Source organism: Bicyclus anynana, chromosome 9 (genome assembly GCF_947172395.1).
Source record: "Bicyclus anynana chromosome 9, ilBicAnyn1.1, whole genome shotgun sequence".
In the NCBI taxonomy this organism is placed as follows: Eukaryota; Metazoa; Arthropoda; class Insecta; order Lepidoptera; family Nymphalidae; genus Bicyclus; species Bicyclus anynana.
In genome coordinates, this window is record NC_069091.1 from 6,615,579 (window position 1) to 6,630,300 (window position 14,722).

Consider the following 14,722-nt stretch of genomic DNA (forward strand, 5'->3'; position numbering starts at 1 on the left):
TAAGTATGTAGGTAGGTACTCTTTAGAATTATGACCGGGTTTGATGTCATGAAAATTAAAATGTAATTTACAATTAAACCAATTGCAGAGAAATCTTCACAGTTAAATTAGTTCCTCGAAAAGCACACACACTGAAATGAAATTGCGAACCATCTGAAAATAGAGCGTGACGCATGTCATAAAACATTAACAGACTACCCAATTTGGTTGCAGCGCAGCGACTAATTAACAACACAGCAAAATGAGTTGCTGCATTAGTTGGATATACTATGACTATCAAATTATAAACACGCACACACTAAAGCTTTCCTTTATACTATACAAACTTCATTTTCAATAACAACAAATTTAAAATTTCCATTTCAATATAATTATATATCAAAACAACAATTATTTATAAAAAAAATAATGTAAGTATATTTATAACATTTTACTAGACCCGAGCAGTGATAACATAATCCCGAATGTCTCGTAAAAGATAAATATTAAAAGTTGATGTTAATAATACAATCTTCATGGCTGACTAATAAAGGGATCATCAAAATTTAACTACACAAAAAATCTTTCCCGGTTCCATTCGGCTGACTGCCTCAACAGGATGCACAAATTACTAAAACGAAACCGCACGGTTGGTTGCATCGTCAGTTTGGTTGTTGGGTCGTCTGTTAGGACGGCAATAATACGCAGTGATACGGCACGGCTGTTGGATCAATACGAACAACTGAAACGCGAATGCCATCGCCGGCAGTTGTGTTTTGATAACCACATGGTTCAGACGCTCGCTCTCTGCGTATAACGTACATACATACACTTTCGCGCGTGTAATTTGTATCCGTTTGTGAAAGTTATCAACCCGGATGACAACAACATGATGCGACCAAATAAGTTCGTAATAATTATTGTAATATTATATTGTTAATATATGTGATTTACAAACATTTTTGTATTTATATTTAAAGAAAAGCGATAAAACGACTACTGTTCTGATAAAAACAATTAATTGAAAGTGAAAAACAATTAAGATTAATATCAGATTATTTAACTTTTCGTGAATATTTTATTTAGTTGAAAGTTTGTATAAGCGCACCGTAACCATAAAAATATCTTAAGCGTTTATAATATATTTTGATTAAGACGTCCCAAATAAATAAAATTACATATTTTTTTATCTTGGACTGCTATTTTAGTCGTGATTACTCTGGTCTATCTAATATTAAAAGTGTGTTATTTGGTGTTTGGAGACCCAATTTTAGATAAGGTAGATCAAAGGGCAGCACGTACTACATTATATTTTAATTCGGTGAGTGTTAGTAACTCTCAATGACTCCACAATGATTATACGAAACTACGACCTAATTAGACTATTGATTTCGTGATGTATTTTTCTTGTTTTTCTCTCGTGAACTTTGCTAGGCTTTTGACGTGTTCTTGGATTTTCATTAGCTCCACTGGCGTTTCTATTTCATGCGACTCGATAGAGGTTGGACTAGATACCTTTAAGCGTTTCTTAGGCCGTCTTTCTTCTGTCCTCGGACTTTTGATTGCTGAAACTGCGACTTCATATTTATCTGCTTCTTCAGTCTCTTCAGATGCGTTATTGGGTACCAATATTTATACTGTCCGACATTTTTGTGTTTCCTGGTGGGTTCAGTTGTATGTCGCCCCTTTTTGCGAATGGGTCTGCTATATCTTCGCATATCTCTAATTTCTCTTCTTCTGCAGTCGATTTTGCTGCGCGAACTGTTTTAATTTGAATTAGACTAATCAAATTAAAAATACAATGAATATATATTGCTATATATATACAATGAATGAATATAGCTGACTGTTGAAAGCATTCGTTGTAGTCACCGACCACCTAGAACGAATGCTTTCTATTGAAACTAAATCCGAAGTGACAATTCTCAACTCTGAATTTTTATCTGCTGTGCTATATTTTCTCTAACCAGTTTTGTATTGAAAAAAAACAAAAACATATTATATAGTCGACGTTATATTTCAGCAAGAGTACATTACGTTTACAGGAACTTATAAGTAACTTTAAAATTAAATAACTGCGCTGAGTTCTTTGCAAAAAAATGTTGTGGTTGAAAAAACATTAAAATCTAATGTAATTGCACATTCTCTCAGTGAAGTGATTTTAAATGAAAACGTGCTAAATTATTCAATTTTAAGACCCGCATTATACATACGTATATGACGGAGGTTGGAAAAAAGTGGGATAGAGTTTTTCTTTCTCATTCTGATTTTGATTCTGTATTTGTTCAACTGTGACCGCTGCAGCGTCGCCGGTTTTAAGGTACTTTAATATAGAGGTGCTTACCTACTATTTTTTTTGGTTTTGGGAGTTTTAGTGAAAATTCATTTTTCCATTTACAAACTTGCATATAGATGCTACGTCAAGAATATATTGTAACTAGCTGACGCCGCGCGGTTTCACCCGCGTGGTTCCCGTTCTCGTAGGAATATGGGGATAATATATAGCCTATAGCCTTTCTCGATAAATGGGCTATCTAACACTGAAAGAATTTGTCAAATCGGACCAGTAGTTCCTGAGATTAGCGCGTTCAATCAAACAAACAAACTCTTCAGCTTTATAATATTAGTATAGATTTATCGCAAATATTTTGGCTCTATCGAGTACTCACAAACTATAAGTACTAACTATTATTAAAAAAATTTTGTTGTCTAAATTTTTTTAATTGTGGACGGAATTCTATGCGGTTTTCTTTGTGGTTTGCGGTTTCAAAGCTAGATTAGGCTTAGCTCCCAACAATTCTGAAGAAAATCACGTACGAAGTCGCAGACTAAATAAATTATTTATAAATAGACTATTAAAAGCCATCTGAGAGAACTGCAATTTATGATAAAAGCGCACTAACTAAATAAATCAGAAAAAAAAATACTCAGTCGTAATCGTAAGCACATAAAAGGAGTGATACCCACGTTGTTGTATTGTTATTATGGATTTTGGTATTTATATTACAGTATCAAAATATCATAGGAAAGGACAAAAAATACGATGTGTTTGAACCACAGTCAATAGTCAAACCGCCTTTAGTAAAAAATCGTATTGATTTCAGTTAAGCGAATGAGTCACTTTATATTTTTATGGAAGTGTTTGAAATTAGCAGAACCCGTGGTTTCATCCAAGTAGTTCCCATTCCATAAATATTGATTGTCGCTTTGTATTGGTAAATCGGTTCAGTAGATCCTGATATATTTATTAAGATAAAGATAATATATAGTAAGGGAGACGAAGGAAATTTTTGCAGTTACTCGAGCGCGGCAGTTGAACATAAGAGATACCATGACCTTGCACGTTGTTGAGTACCTCCACCAAGTATGAGCCCTTAATATTGGTGTGTACGGGCAACCAAAAAAAAAAGTAACTTCAAATTACTCATCCATCACATCATATAAGGATGAATAAAATTAGTTGTTAGCTAAAAGATGTGCATTTAGAAAGTCTAACGATTCGGAGGGTTCCAGTTACAAAACAAAACCCTTGTATTTCAGTCTCCGAACCACAAGCATGGTTAATTTTTTACTTGTTTTAAAGGAAATAATCTTAAAAATAAATTTTGAAATTTTTGGTTAATAAATGACAAAGTTATGAAGTAACAAAAATTAAAAAAAATAATTATACGTGGCGAGTTTTTCAAGTCGGTTAAAGAATCGTATTTTGAAATCATAGACAGACGGTTCTTTTTATTTAAAATACCTATGTATATTGAGTATTGATTGCAGCTTCGAGTGATTGGTAGAACGCAGGTTTGAACGCAAATAATTGTCGTTTATTTTTGTCGAAGTAATACGATACACATTGGAGTTAATGTTCCGCGACGTCCATGTAATTCGCATAGAATTGCAAGCCTATCGGCTTTGGTAACAACAACAACAAATTTTGTAACCCTGGAACTCTGTAATCTATACTTATAATAAATCTGTAGAGTGGTCAATTCTGTACATGAAATATATTTCCAAAATAACTATCAGGGGGTGATTATGCCAAAAATGCAATCAGTAAAATTTTTGACTGTCTGTCTGTCTGTATGTTCTTTATAGAAAAAAAAACTACTCGACGGATTTTAATGAAACTTGGTACAATAATTTTTCATACTCCTGGGCAGGTTATAGTGTACTTTTCATCACGCTACGATCAATAGGAGCGGAGCAGTAAATACGTTATAAAAAGTATACTATAACCTGCCCAGGAGTATGAAGAATAATTATACCAAGTTTCGTTAAAATCCGTCGAATACTTTTTGTTTCTCATCATCATCATCATCATATCAGCCGATGTACGTCCACAGCAGGACATAGGCCTTTTGTAAGGACTTCCAAACATCACGATACTGAGCCACCTGCATCCAGCGAATCCCAGCGACTCGCTTGATGTCGTCAGTCCACCTGGTGGGGAGTCGGCCAACACTGCGCTTACTAGTGCGGGGTCGCCATTCCAGCACTTTGGGACCCCAACGTCCATCGGCTCTTCGAACTATGTGCCCCGCCCAGTGCCACTTTAGCTTCTTTTTTTTTCAGATTTTTTGTTTCTATAACGGACATATAGACAGACAGACAGACAAAAATTTTACTGATTGCATTTTTGGCATCAGTATCAGTCAGTAATCACCCCCTGATAGTTATTATTTTGGAAATATATTTCATGTACAGAATTGACTTCTCTACAGATTTGTTATAAGTACAGATATTTATGATTAACATAAGATGCAATTTTTCAGTATGACGTCACTCACGCTTATTCAGTGACACTATATAAGCCCAAAGCGTGAAAGTCTGTAGGCCCTAGGTCAAGATAATTAACATATACACCTCTAGTAGACATGTGCAACCTTTTATCAGTTGTTTATAATACACATTATATCGCGACATGTTTATTTTACTCTGCTCTATGGCTATCTCTATTGCTATTTTAATTTACTGTTGTGTGACGAAAATTTTCCTTGTTTTTGGAACAACTAAGTAACAGTCCTTGGGATCAGGAACCAAATATTTATTTATGACCATACTAGCGGACGCCAGCGACTTCGTCCGCGTGGTTTTTAGTTTTTCACAAATCCCTCGGGAACCATGGAATTTCCGGTATAAAAAGTAGTCTATGTGTTAATCCAGGCTATAATATATATTAATACCAAATTTCAGCTAATTCGGTTCAGTAGTTGAGGCGTGAAAGAGTAACAAACATTCATATCATCAAAATCATCAGTTTTTGCAAATCTCGGGAAACCATGGATTTTTTCGGGATAAAAAGTAGCCTATGTGTTAATCCAGAGTAAAATCTATTTCCATTCCAAATTTCAGCTAAATCGCTTCAGTAGTAGCAGCGTTATAGAGTAACAAACATCCAAACATCCATACAAACTTTCGCGTTTATAATATTAGTAGTACTCAAACTTAAAACTACATACTACTGTGTATGTAATAAATTACGAACGAAGTGAACAATGTTAGGGGTGCTTTTTCCATCCAAAAACCTATACGGGTATAAAATATATCTACCGAATGACACTAAAATGGCTTTCTATTAATAAAAGAATTTTCAAAATTAATACAGGAGATCCAGAGATTATCCGCTACAACCTACCCGTATTCGTTGGACCTTAGAACTATGCCTTACTATCTATATTTTGATGACCTCCGTGGCGCAGTGGTATGCGCGGTGGATTTACTAGACGGAGGTTCTGGGTTTGTTTCCCGGCTGGGCCGATTGAGGTTTTCTTAATTGGTCCAGGTCTAGTTGGTGGAAGGCTTCGGCCGTGGCCAGTTACCACTCTAACGACAAAGTCGTACCGCCAAGCGATTTAGCGTTTCGGTAGAAACCGAAAGGGATTTACATCCTACTCCTAACAAATTAGCTCGCTTCCATCTTAGATTGCATCATCACTTACCATCAGTGTGCCTAGTGGGAGTTTTCAATATTTTCATACTTTTACTATCATGTTGACGTTTACGCAAATTTATATGGAATTGAAACAGTTGTGCAGTAGTGCCACTATATGGCGCTATTTCAATTCCTTAGAAATTCGCGTTTACGTTACGTGACAGTAACAGTATCAAACTGCTACTAGGCCCTCGGATGAGATTGTAGTCAAGGGCTAATTTGTAAAGAATAAAAAAAAACCTATACTATTAACGTTTCAAATATCAATAAAAAATTAGGCATTACAAAGTTTATCGTAGCAGTTCTTTCCAGAAGCTACATCTAATTAACATTTATAAACAAATTAAGATTACGCATGTTTTCTGTGATTACTCTTTGTTATACGAATAAAAGTATATTCGGTATATAGATAACAATGTATAAACATGTAAATTGTTATTATAAACGTATTGTTTCATGCTTTGAGTTACCTATTACATAGTTCAATAGTAAAATTCTACATTAACGCCCCAAAAGTTATCTGTTACACTCGATTTTTTTAATTTTAAATCCGAATATAAAATACAATCCGCTCTTAGCAAACGTCTATACTATCTAATAATCCCCTCCCTGCCACATTTCATCTTTGCACGTCCAGTGCTTTTCGATATAATATAATGATGAGTTACAGTTCGTTTCACTCTTAACAGTTCCCGCGATTCACGTTAAATAGTACGTACTATGAACGTCATACAGGCAATTGTCACCCGCACCATGCTAAGAGCACGAACTGTAGAAACTGAACATACTGATAACAATTTAACGTGTTATTTTTCGTATATTATAATGATTATAATATAATATTTTTCGGTATATTTCACTTCTGATAGATTATAATATAATCTATCAGAAGTGAAATATACCGAAAAATAACACGTTAAATTGTAATCAGTATTTTCAGTTCACAATATGACGGCAGATTATAATATCACGAGTGAGATTATAAACTAACGTATTTTACAATTTAACGGTAACATATACATAGGTTAGGTGTCTCCTTTTTTCAAGTCAGATAATAATTGTATGTACAAGCGTCATCGGGATCCAGTAAAAACACAATAATACTGCATTATATAGCATTAGCTCGCCACGCGTTTGCATTAAAGCCCTCATTAGACCGCTCCATTTACAACTAATTATAATTTTATTGATAGCGTTTGTTTATTGTTTATAAATTCTCTTTGTTCACAGGTTCAAACTAAACGAAGTTCCCAGTTGAAGTTGCACGTGGATTCACTTGACTCTAGTCTAGTACAAAGTCAACATACATAAACAATAACCCTGTGAAGGAAGAACGAATAGATAAGAAACGGCCACGTTCCACAGATTTACTGATAAAAAACGTATACGTACTTGAACACGGAAGACGTTGTTATAAACAAAAATTAAGCCTATTAGTGCTGCGAAAAAAATACTCATTCGGTTCTTAACAGTGACAGAAGTGACATTTGGACCGATTTATCACGTGAACTATAAATAAAAGTGTGTGATTGTGATAAAAAATGACGCCCGGTGTGAAGGGTGACCAATTTACTGAACTTGGTAACAATAATGTGATACCTCTAATACCGCGTGCTGCTATGCACTTGGAGTTTAAAGATGTCACCTGCTCCGTTAATTCGTTTGACGTCAGCAGGTTCCGTTTTGGTAAGTTATTTTCGTAAATAATTTTATCATCATAATCAAAATTTATTCATTCACTAGCTGATTATAGGCTATATAATATGGACATAATATATAGCCTATAACCTTCCTCGATAAATGGGCTATCTAACACTGAAAGAATTTTTCAAATCAGACCAGTAGTTCCTAAGATTAGCGCGTTCAATCAAACAACATACTCTTCAGCTTTATAATATTAGAACAGATTATAGTTACATTTCCATTATACAAAAAATACATGTCATAAATTAAATGTCAGAGTAATTATTACAATGGAACCATGTGAGGGTGTTCTAACTAGTAGAGAGGCGGATATATTCTTTGTCGGTCAAAAAGTCATTTAATTTGTAGTAAACTTTGTCAAGCAAAATTTTTTAATGACGTCAAAAACTAGTAAAATGTAATCCACAATCTCAATTAATCTGGTGTTTACTGAAAAAAAAAACATAGAAAAACTGCAGTGTTTCACTACGGAAATAACAAAAATCAAAAAAGGCGTGCGCCTAGATAGATTAAGTCACTGTCTCATTTATTTTAGGCGAGCATTTTTGTTACTTTTGTAAGAAATTTCACCCTTCATTTGGTATTTCCAAATAATTTCGATACAAGGCCCCTCCAAGGCAAGAAGCTAAACCACTGCTTGATATCCTCAGTCTAACTATTTCCACTTTTATGACTCATTGAGCTGCTTAACTATTCGACTACGTATCTCTTGATTTCTGATTCAATCACGCAGAGATACTCCGAACTCACTCACTCTGAGCCTTCTTATGAGACTCATAGTTAGCGAACAAGTCTCGCATCCGAAAGTCAACACTTTTCGAAGATTTTCGTTAATTGCATACAATAAAAAAAGTGATTGGTACTAATGACATACTCGTAATATGACCTTAATTTTCCTCTATAAGCTTTTGCACTTGCTAAACCCCGCGATGACGGTACAGCGGTCCCATTAAATATCCTACTGTAAATACCCAGTCAGAAATATCGCTTCGTCATCGTTAACAACATGAGTACGAGTCTCCTCTCAGAATGAGAGAGGTTAGGCTGGTCCACAACGCTGGCCCAATGCAGATTGGCAGACTTCACTCACGAGAATTAAGAAAATTCTCAGGTATAATGGTTTCCTTACGATGTTTTTCCTTCACCGTTTGAGGCACGTTATATTTAATTTGTTATATAAAATTTTTGAAAAACCCCCGAAGGTCATGAAGTTATTTATTACAACACCCCTTTCTTTGCGCCCGAGTTTAAAAATGCACATAACTGAAAAGTTGGTGGTGCATGCTAAAACCGGATTCGAACCTACGCCCTCCGGAATCGGAGGCAGAGGTTATATCACGTCTTCGGAAATATCGTTTATACCTACTTTAATAATGAAAATTACTGTACAAAAAATTACTGTAGGTACTGTTTCTGTTTAAAAAGGAGTTAGTGAATTTAAAGACTTAGATGTTCAAACCCATCATGCAGTTATAGTCACTTGAAAATCTTTTCCATACTTTGCGCGTGCTACATTATACTGTTTATGAAACTGCTTATTAATTATGTATTAGAATATAATATATGTAATGCATTCTCAGTGCTTAAGCATATTCTTTACATCAATTTCATAAACTATTTGACGCATGTCGCATGTCTAAGAGTCGATCGCCTACTTATTTTGTTTATGTTTTTTTTTAAATGCTAACTCACATACACTAATTTATCATTTATTAATTTATCATGTAAGCATTATTTGTCGTAGGAAAGTACCTACTTATACCAGTTTATTTGTTTTACTCAATATTTTTTTAAAACAAATACTCAAATTCCTATTTATTAGCGATAATGGTTTTACCCGCGTACTTCCCGTTATCGTAAGAATATGGAGATAAAATATAACCTATGACACTCACAAATAACGTAGCTTTCTGATGGTAAAAGAATTTTCAAAATCGGTTCAGTGGATCTTTGGATGTCTGAAAATTCCCCCCTTACAATACCACAAACTTTATAATATTAGTTTGTATTTATTTTTTTACAAAAAAATTTATAAGAACAGTTCGCCTAGCGATCAGGTTGTTCCTATTCTGAAAAAATTAAAGCCCTACTCTCTAAAACTAATGAAAATAACACACTCACTCATTAAATAAATATTAGCTTAGTATTTTTGATAAAATACGTCTTTAATATACTATTTTCCCTTTATTATACTATCAGTCTGATAGCCTACCAAGTTACTAAAACGTGTAAGCTTATAGAGAAAGTCAGTTTCAAAATCTCAGCTTGAAGTTTATTAAAGATGCTGATAGACTTGAGCATTCACTTGTAACAGAACAACGAGCATTCGCCGTTTTTATATTTGTCGAACTGAAGAACGAGCCGAGCCAAGAATACAGCCAAATATTGCTTCGAACATTTAGAGAATTCTAGCGAACGCTCTATTAGATGCTCGTCATAGATATTCTTTCCAAGCAAATCTGTTTGCTAGAACGCTCAGTAGAATGCTCGCTAAAATGTTCTCGTATTTTTCTGTGATGTAACATTCGCGCAAATGCTCAATACAAGTGAATACTCAAGTCTATCTGCACCTTTAAGCAACGAATATGTACATACATAGAAACTTAGCAGACGCCGTTCAATTTAAAACAATTATTGTTTCAATTACTTTGATATATCACAATTACAATCTCGACGGAATACGAGAAGATCGAGTCCGTCAACTTTGTTAAGAAAATAACACTCATTTTTTTATGTCAGACTTCCAGTATTTCACCATAGGGAATACGGGGATAAAATAAAGCCCATGTCACTTGCTGATAATATAGCTTTCCATTGGTGATGGAAATTTTAAAAACGTTCTAGGATTTCAGGAGCTAATCCGTAACAAACAAAGTAGCAAATAAATCGGAAGTTACATAAGCGAAACCGCGGGGGAAACGCTAGTTAAATATGAACATCAAACGCCGCAACAGATATCTTTATACGAATCTTAAGACACATTATGATTTCTATTACGATAATAATATTAAAGCCTAAATGTGATAATTAATTAAGTAATATAACGTGGGAAATAAACGTCTTTTTGTACTTATATAATGATTTATTTATTTTGCTATCATCCGCGAAAATTCGGCGAACCCATGCGACAACGTCACCCAGGTCCGACAAAATACTCTCTACGTACGTTTCACCCCGAAACCGGAGCATCCTCAGGAGATGTTGACTCTACAACGTGCAATTGCAAAGTCAATCTTTGACCTGGGTGACGTTGTCGCATGGGTTCGCCGAATTTTCGCGGATGATAGCAAAATAAATAAATCATTATATAATCATGATGAACTTCCGCAAAGTAACGCCTGCTTCTATCCAATGTCTTTTTGTACGTTTTACGACATTACTATTCACATCACGATCATATGTTAAAAGTTAAAATATAATGATAATTATAATAACCAACATCGGTTTTATAATCATCAACGTGATAATTATAATAATCAACATTTTTGTGTGCTAAAGCAATGTAATAAAAAATCTACCTTACTCTACCTACAGTAACTTACCTAACTGTGATGCAGGTCATCCATCAAAATTATCTAATACATTTACATTTTACAAAATACTTTTTTTTGCAATGTTTATAAAATACAAAAGACTTAAAAATGAATTAAAAAAACATCCCTGCATTGCAGAATTTTGAGTGTTTGCATATCAGTTATTATTAAGACATCAATCTTACTTGATACTTACAGACATGAACGTCAAATTGATAGTGTGTGCTCATTGCACACTCATGTTTTTTTTTTTTTTTCATTGCAACACGAATATTTCAGCTAGAGTTTTTATTTGCTCAAAACTAACAGTTTATATAACGGTTGCAGTGAGATTATTGCAACATACGATTATATTTCTTTTCATACGCAAGGCCAGGCGCAAAAAAAAATTCTAAGATTTTTTTTTCTGAATGAGAAGTTACTATAGCTCCGTGCCTCGAAGAGCACGTTAAACCATCGTTCCCTGTCATTAGCATTTACAATAGTGTTTAAAGAAAGAAAAAAAAAATAAAAAAAGGAAGTTAAAGAAGTGTTTAAATGTCAAATCCGGTGGTGGCACGAGTTGTGACGCTACCAACTTACTAACTCCGAGCTGCTAAGAATTTTTACTGAAAATTTCTTAGAACAAAGAAAAGTTCTTGTTTTCAAATTTTCAACCCAGGAATTTAATTTTAAAACCAGGACGGCCTCCGTGGCGCAGTGTTTTTACAAGATGGAGGTCCTGGGTTAGATACCTCGATCGATCTTAATTGGTCCAGGTCTGGCTAGTGTGAGGCTTCTGCCGTGGCTATTTACCACTCTACCGACAGTGTACCGCCAAATGATTTAGCGTTCCGGTACGATGTCGTGTAGAAACCGAAAGGGGTGTGGATTTTATCCTACTCCTAACAAGTTAGCCCGCTTCCATCTTAGATTGCATCATCACTTACCATCTCTCATATCATCTCTTTGATTTCATCATCATACCAATCTCAGGTGAGATTGTAGTCAAGGACTAACTTGTAGAGAATAAAAAAAACATACATACAGCCCAATGTAGAACCTCCTCCTTTTTGGAAGTCGGTTAAAACAGAAAGATATTGAATATGTACTGAACCAACATGGAAGTTCGTTTACATAACAGTAGGTAGGTACTTCTAATTAAGGTAAAAACCTCTAAAATTTACGAGATTGCTTTACAAGTTAGGCATGTTGATTGTTTAGGGAAACTCGGTCACCCATTCTTTAAAATATTAAAGTTTCATAATTATTTCATTAAAATGCTGATCATTGTGACTGACATCATATTTGTTCACGATATAACGAAGTCATTTGTTCCACAGTCCCGATTACTCACATAGTGTAGATAGAGGTAAGTAGGTGCATATTTTCCCATGATGCAATAGTTTACAAAAACAGGAAAACAGTATTTTATAAGCACGAGGCTGAGTCAGCCAAATTAAAAATAAAACAGGGCAACGCATCGGCAGTCCATTTAAATAAACCAATTCGAAATACTCTTGACTTCCTCAATGATACTTTTGACTTCAAAAAGTTTTTATTTACATTTACATTTCTAATGGACTGTGAATTTATGTTTATCACATATATGCCGCGGGAACCATTGATTTCCCGGGATAAAACTATATGTTGCTCGTTTACTATATATACTAATATTATAAAGCTGATGAGTTTGTATTTGTTTGTTTGTTTGAACGCGCTAATCTCAGGAAATACTGGTCCATTTTGAAAAAATTCCTTCAGTGTTATATAGCCCATTTATGGACAACGGGGATAATATGACATATTATCCCCGTATTCCTACGGAAACGGGAACCACGGAGGTGAAACCGCACGGCATCAGCTAGTCTTAAAATAAAAGTCCAATCATAATCGGTTCTGCTGTTTCAAAGCAGGATAAACAGGTAATTAGTCCGGATAAACAGACAGATAAAAAATTTTAAAAAGTGTAATTATGTTTGAGTATCGTGAAAATTGCTTGAGAAAGCAGTTAGTTTGAAATTACAGACGAAAAAACATACATACAGCCGAACGTAGAACCTCCTTTTTGGAAGTCGGTTAAAAAGGCGAACGAAGGAAAGATATACAAACATGTGTACAGAGAAAAAAAATATTTCAATCAATTTTATTTTAGTTAAACACTGTTTATTTTCATAATGAACGATTACAAATTTTTAATCTATGAAGGTCGTTTTGGTCATTGTTGTGACGTCATAGCGCACTGCTAAATGTGTGCTATCAGCGTGACTGATAACTGAATCATTTCCTCATATAGCGTCATGCATTAATTACATACATATGTATGTACTAGCGGACCCGAGTCCGCTAGTACTCCGGTCAAGCTTCGCTTTGACTTGTGTGCACTTCTTGGTCTTTCCTATCCCTACCCCAACCCGTATTCCACCCACCCGTACACTACCCTAAAATAGTCACAAATAGTTTGCATACCATGTTTTAGCTTTACTACTATGATAATTGCGGAATGCTCCATACAAACTTCCACCCCCCATTTTAGGGATATTTTTATGGCTTTTCCGGCAATTAAAAAAAAACTTAAACTAACTTAAACTTAAAAACTCCGTAAAAACCATCCTAGAACTTCTGTGAAAAGAAAAAGTGTACTATAACCTGCCCAGGAGTATGAAGAATAATTGCACCAAGTTTCGTTAAAATCCGTCGAGTAGTCTTTGTTTCTATAACGAACATACAGACAGACAAACATTGTACTGATTGCATTTTTGGCAACAGTATCGATCACTAATCACCCCCTAATAGTTATTTTGAAAATATATTTCATGTACAGAATTGACCTCCTAACAGATTTATTATAAGTAAATCTATAGATTAGCAGGAGATGGAGAAGGTTGGAGGAGGCCTTTGCCGATTGGCAAACGGACCTAGAGAAAGTAAATAAAAACGAAATATACGATAAATTTTAAATGTATAAACGATATAGTATTTAAATGTATGTAATATTTTGTATTGTATATACTATTGTCTTATACTATTGTCTGAAGACAAAAGTCTTCGAACAGTGCGTGTTGCCAGTGATGACCTATGGTTCCGAGACTTGGTCGCTAACTATGGGCCTTATAAGAAGGCTCAGATTCACACAGCGGGCGATGGAACGAGCTATGTTAGGAGTATCTTTGCGTGATCGAATCAGAAATGAGGAGATCCGCAGAAGAACCAAAGTCACCGACATAGCTCAACGAGTTGCGAAGCTGAAGTGGCAATGGGCGGGGCACATAGTTCGAAGAGCCGATGGACGTTGGGGTCCCAAAGTGCTGGAATGGCGACCCCGCACTAGTAAGCGCAGTGTTGGCCGACCCCCCACCAGGTGGACTGACGACATCAAGCGAGTCGCAGGGATTCGCTGGATGCAGGTGGCTCAGTATCGTGATGTTTGGAAGTCCTTACAAAAGGCCTATGTCCTGCAGTGGACGTCCATTGGCTGATATGATGATGATGATGATGATACTATTGTAAGATATCCTTAATAAGGTCCGAATAAAAGGCTTATTTATTTTATTTTTTTATTATTTATTATAGCAGGGATGCCTGTATGTACGGGCATATT

At 35.0% G+C, this 14,722-nt stretch overlaps 1 protein-coding gene across 2 annotated transcripts in view; it reads left to right on the plus strand.

The window, feature by feature from the left end:
- The first annotated feature begins 733 nt into the window (after positions 1-733).
- The window catches only part of LOC112044581 (ATP-binding cassette sub-family G member 1), a 90,324-nt gene continuing 76,335 nt past the window's right edge, over positions 734-14,722 (plus strand). For both annotated transcript variants that reach the window (XR_008251093.1, XM_024080455.2), the window contains exons 1-2: positions 734-885; positions 7,136-7,591. Coding sequence is in view for 1 of the 2 variants with exons in the window: in XM_024080455.2 (XP_023936223.2) it covers positions 7,447-7,591 (145 nt within the window). In the remaining variant the exon portion in view is untranslated. The remainder of the gene's footprint in view (positions 886-7,135; positions 7,592-14,722) is intronic.